The 5,735-nt window shown below is 33.8% G+C and overlaps 1 protein-coding gene across 1 annotated transcript; it reads right to left on the minus strand.

Moving 5' to 3' along the window:
* Positions 1-248: 248 nt before the first annotated feature.
* On the minus strand, positions 249-4,478 carry LOC145009673 (disease resistance protein RPV1-like). The gene is made up of 5 exons (XM_078968319.1): positions 3,904-4,478; positions 1,674-2,802; positions 1,261-1,584; positions 1,063-1,181; positions 249-1,011 (listed from the first exon to the last, which is right to left on the minus strand). Exons 1-5 carry the CDS (start codon positions 4,476-4,478, stop codon positions 249-251), a joined length of 2,910 nt encoding a protein of 969 aa, XP_078824445.1.
* Between the last annotated feature and the right edge of the window lie 1,257 nt (positions 4,479-5,735).

Here is a 5,735-nt window from a genome sequence, read left to right on the forward strand (position 1 = left end):
TTCGTCATCTCTGGAGGTAGCAGAAGTGGAGTCCTTTAAGGTTGTTTAGAGAAGATGATGATAATGATGGGATGGCAAATGATTTTGATGGCCCCACACTTCTATGCCTAAACCAACTCGGCATCTCCTCTGCCTCATACATTGTGCTGAATATTCCAAATTCATAAATCATCTGCCAAACACAAGCACATTAATTAATCACTATAACAATTATATTAAACACATTCACATAAAGAAATAGAGTTAAGTTAACTACACAAAACCTGGATTTCAGATTTTGAAGAATTAGTTCCCACATGCTTTTTGTTAAGTAAGTCTAAATTACTCCAACCCAAGCTATGTAATACCTTTTCTTCAACAGTCACCATTTCCTGGATTTTGATAATACCTTCGATTTCGTAACTCCCAATTTTGGATTCCAACAAATATGTGTAATCTATCCATGTTATTGATAACCGGAGTGGGGACATTTCTGGATCAAATACCACTTTTTGTATACAATAAACATCATCAGGATTAATAAACAACTCCCTTAGTGTACGTGGAGGATACTCGACTGACTTCAACTTTTTACGCTTCCCCATACTAAGTATCTCAAGCCTAGGAAGGGCTCTTACACAACTGGGCATGGAATTGATAGGATTTCCATCTAAATATAATTCTTTTAACATTGATAGACAACTAAAGTCCATGGGAAAGGATTCATTAGACAACTTATTCTTTGCAAGTGATAACCTTACTAAAGACCTTGGTAAAGATATGGCAAAGGACTTCGAATCATGTGGTATAATACCCACAAAGGAAGAGAAAGAGGTTCTTCTGTTTACGCCAATTTTGTTATATATGCACATTTCCAGTGAATCTATATCCATATTCTTGATTTGTGATTCACCAAGATTACAACAATCTAGCAACACTATTTTAACATTCTTTAACATGCCTATAATTTGCGGAAGTTTTTCAAGCTTCTTGCAGTAGCTCAGATCAATGAGAACAAGTTTAACACATTGCCTAATTGAATCACAAACATCAAGCAAACTAATGCAATTTCTAAGTATTAACCTCTCGAGCGCAGGCAATTGGTCAAAGTCACCAACACTATGAAGTTGTTTGCAGAAACTTAAATTAAGAATCTTTAGTGAACCTAACATCTTTTTTACTTTGAAGGACGATCCACCCAACTAAAAAATTGAAATAAGTTAATATAGTATTGAGCTTCATAAAGTCACATGCATAAATAATATATGAAGATAACTTCACCTTTTGCCTCTTCTCAAGTCGTTGTGGATTAGTATAACAACCTATAAATGATTCAATATTGCTATACGACATGTCAAGAGCAACAAGATTCTCTATAGATAAGTCTGAAGGTATAGACTTTAAATGAAAGCCATGCATACATAATCCTCTTAATTCCTTTGGAAAGTTTTCATAAGACCCATGCATGTGCACATAATTGAGTTGTAGTAGCATAAGATTATCCATGTTACTCAATGCATCTGTTTTCAACTCAAATGAAGCTCCCAGTTTCTCTTTCTCAAGTATGCGCATGTCAAGGGCAAGGCCTTGAAGATTTTCCTTACCCTAAGAAAAGACATAATACAAATAAACAAATTAGGCAATAGAAGATATTTTGGACATACAAACTACTAAAAACATACATGGTCTGTTACCTTTTTCTGTTTCAACACTTTGAATGACTCCTTATGACACCATAATCGACTTCGCTTCCATGGCTTGTCAAGTGATTCTTTACATACTTCAAATCTTCCCATCTCCTGAACCAACTGATGCATCTTTAATTCATTATTCGATCCAATACTAAGAAGACATCTGTGAATGAGATTCGTGATTCCAGATCTTGTGTTTATATCACATGCCTCTAATATTGTTTCACTAACATCTCTATCTATTCCAACAAAAAAACAAGCAATATGCTTAAACAAGTCCTTATCGTTTTTGGTTGACAAGGAGTCGAAGCTCATTCTCAAGACACTGTTTATAAGGAAATTGCTTTCTTTCCTTAGTCCTTCCATGAACCCTTCCCAGTACGCTAAATCCCGATTATGCAAAGACTTGCCTAAAATTTCAAGAGCCAATGGATGTCGTTGACAATACTTCACAAGCTTATCTGTCACCTCTTCATAACCTTCCTTGGGATGATTACAAATAAACGCATGGAAGCACAAAAGTTGTCGTGATTTAGTCTCATGTAAGCCTTCAATGAAGCGTTCTACATGCTTGGGTTTAATGTTTGTTTTGAATAGTGCACAACTCCCCATCAACCATCTGTCCTTTGTTGTTATTATAATTTTGCTTCCAGGATGAAAACCTTTGCTTCCAAGTAATGCATCCAACTGAACAAGAGTATTGATATCATCAATAACTAGCAACACCCTTTTATGAATGAGTACATTCTCAATCTTTGTGGTGTATATTGAAACATCATGAACTTTAATTAAATTTGTTTTTGAAATGTCATTGTAGAGTTGTTCTTGTAAATCAAGCAACCCATTAAACTTTCCATCACATTTCCTTGTGATATCTTCAATATAGCTGCTTGTGTGGAATTCATGACAGTATAGCCCATAGACATATTTGGCTAAAGATGTCTTCCCGATCCCACCAATACCTGAAATAGTAAGTATGTCTGCCGTATGTAAGGATCCATCTTTCAACCATGAAGTGACAAAGTTAATATGATATTTCATCCCAATAAGAAGTGGCCGAACATTTCTTAAGGGTACATGTAATCTACGGTAGATGTCCTGCACAATTTCTTCAATTAACTCTGTCTCAAACCTAAAACTTGATTTAATAAGAACTTCAATACACAATCTACAAACTAACAAACCAGATTTGGATATTTAATTTATCCAAAGATCAAAATCAAAATTAGATCATAGTTATTAATTTTAAATTTTAATAACTTTTTCACATCAAAACCATCTTGTGTTTGCACTTAACATTATAAGTATTTAACATGTAAGGTCATAAATATATGTATAATAAGACCAAAGCTACCAATGTAATACCAATACTAGATTTCACTAACGATCCATCTAACTTGATAAGGATCCTAACCTAGTACCACACACACCAGAGCCATATTTTGGATAGGCCTAATGAGCCTAAGCCTTGGATAGTCTATAGAAAGAAAGGATACAAGGAAGGACACATGTAGGGTGATGAATGGAGAAGATCATTATGTATGAAGATAGAGAGAGAAGGAGGATATTATTTAGTGAGAAGATTTTCAATAATGTCAACTCTATAAATTTTTTCTTGTAGAATTATTATTCATTGGCATCAACCTTGGGTTGGAGGAATTCACATATTGGATTTCCTTTATGATTTGTTTTGAAGTATTTTCTTTCAACTAATACATAGATCTCTCTTTCAAATTCATTTACTGTTACATATGTTTTGAGTTAATAACTTCAAATATAAAGCTCTACGATAACTTCAGTATGTTTCTATAAAACTATCAAACATAACTATCAATGAGGTGCGTCTGAAAAAGTGCCAGTTATGGTATTGTATATTAAATAGTAGATAGATAGATAAAGATTCAAATTGATTTTTAACATAACCATATAAAAATAAATGAAATGGTTTATCTAAATAGACTAACCTATGATAAAATATTAAATGCATAGCAAATGTGAAAAAACTATCAACATGTTTACTATATCTAAATGAACTGATTTATGAGATCACATAATTGAAAACATAGATTCAACTTTGTGCATCTTCTTTATCCTAATACATCAAACATATATGATTATTTACTGATATTAACGAAACTTATTGAAATGTGTGGGGAGAAGATAATACCAAAATTTCATGCGGTAATTAAATAAGATTAAAGATGTATGAAGAAATGGGTAAGAAAGTAGTTACCTTCCATTGACGTCGTTTCCTTTTAAACTAGCAACTTCTATAAGCGCTTTATTCCACCTATCCATCTTTTCAGCCAATTCACTTCTTTTATTTGCATTTGTCTCTGCCTCCATCATTTGTTTATGCTTAGCCATTGCATCTCCAAATCTACTTTGTTGCTTCCGGATATGGGTGGACTCCACATGATAAAAGATGGGGATGACAATATGGTCGGATGTCATACGCTCCTCAAGGATCAACACCAATTCATCTAGACACCATGTTGATGTAGCGTAATTATTGGACAAAACAATAATAGAAGCCCAAGATGCCTTAATTGCATTTTCCAATTCTGGTTTTAGATCTTCCCCTGTTTCAATCTCTTCATCATCCAAGAAGGTAGTGATATTGGCATCAATGAGAGCCTTATGAAGGTGATCAGTGAAACTATGACGAGTATCAAGGCCTCTAAAACTTAGAAATACATCATATCTATGAGCTTGAGTTGATGAATTAGCACCACAAGTTGATGGACTATTGCAATGAGTTGATGAAAATGATGAAGATTCTTCTGGAAGTTCAGATAGAACAGCCATTATAAGTTATGGGTTGATGAATCTTCACCCTTCAGACAATTTTGTGTAGTTATTTAAATAATGTTTTTCCTTATATACGGGGTGTATCTCAGTAAGTTCTGAAACGCCTCCACACGTTATCGGTTATGAAATTTGGTTTGACCGGCTTTCCTCACTTGTGCTTCACTGTGAAGATCTTAAACATAATGCTTCTACATAAAATCCAAAATATTAATATTTACTATATGCAACTTAAACCTCATCAAACTGTTGAAACTCAATGATAATAGTACCTTTGAATTCTTCAAAAAAAACTTTTAAATGATTAGAATACAGCATGCATGAACTCTAATTGTATGAACATTTCACATTTTATTCCCAAACATCAAGTTGCGTGTTGATTTTGGAGCTATATAGTGCGTAATGTGTATATGTGTGTGTTAACCCTTAATTCCAATTTGATTAACTCACATAAACATCCCTGCTATTGTTTAAATAACATCCATTTGATGTTCACTTAAACAAATCAACACCAAATACCATTCTGTAAACAACTACAAGATTACTATCACCCCCCACAAGAGAAATTGCAATACATAGAGGAAATTTCAAGCTTGCACCAAATATCAACAAACAAATAAAAGATCTAAACAAAAAAGGAGTAAGTTTGTTGACATGGTTGTTTATGGATCCCCAAAATTAGCAACAGAAATCTTTCCATCTTTGAAATTCTCTGGTCCTAGTATCAGCATAAATCTAAAGTGTTTCTACTTTTATTCATGGGTTTGTTCCAAATTACATGTCCTTTTTAAGGTTTCAATTTCAAAGTCTCATAAGTAAATAAACAGTAACTGAAACACAAAATTCAAACCTCTGTTAACGAAATAAACAAATGATTATGATTAATAAGATGAAATTGTCAAACAACATGTGAAACTAAGTTGTAAGAATGTCGTTCATAGTTACCTGCCAACAGGAAGACAAAGGGACCTGGGCAGCGACGATATATAGAGGATGAACCAACAGTGAGGAGCTGAGAAAGATGAGGAAGCAGCTAGTAAACCCCAGAAAGAAGAAGATGTTGTGGTTCTCTTTTGCCTTTCGAATAGATGTGTTGTATATTCTTTTCAAGAGAATTAATGGTAAATTGGGGGGGAATTCCAAGAAACTGTTTATTTCAGGAAGCAGCTAGTAAACGCCAGAGAATGAAGAGAATAACGAGAATTGGGGGCAAATTCCAAGAGATTCCAAGTAATTATTTAACTTAGTAGGGAAGCG

The sequence above is a fragment of the Lactuca saligna genome, chromosome 1 (genome assembly GCF_052625555.1).
Source record: "Lactuca saligna cultivar CGN05327 chromosome 1, ASM5262555v1, whole genome shotgun sequence".
NCBI classification, from domain to species: Eukaryota; Viridiplantae; Streptophyta; class Magnoliopsida; order Asterales; family Asteraceae; genus Lactuca; species Lactuca saligna.

Bases quoted from the DNA above. Each gene is read 5' to 3' on its own strand.
- LOC145009673 (XM_078968319.1), bottom strand. From the start codon at position 4,478: ATGGCTGTTCTATCTGAACTTCCAGAAGAATCTTCATCATTTTCATCA. The intron at 2,803-3,903 runs GTAACTACTTTC...ATCAAGTTTTAG, and splicing joins GGAAACGACGTCAATGGAAG to GTTTGAGACAGAGTTAATTG. The intron at 1,012-1,062 runs GTTAATACTTAG...TGATTCAATTAG, and splicing joins CAATTGCCTGCGCTCGAGAG to GCAATGTGTTAAACTTGTTC.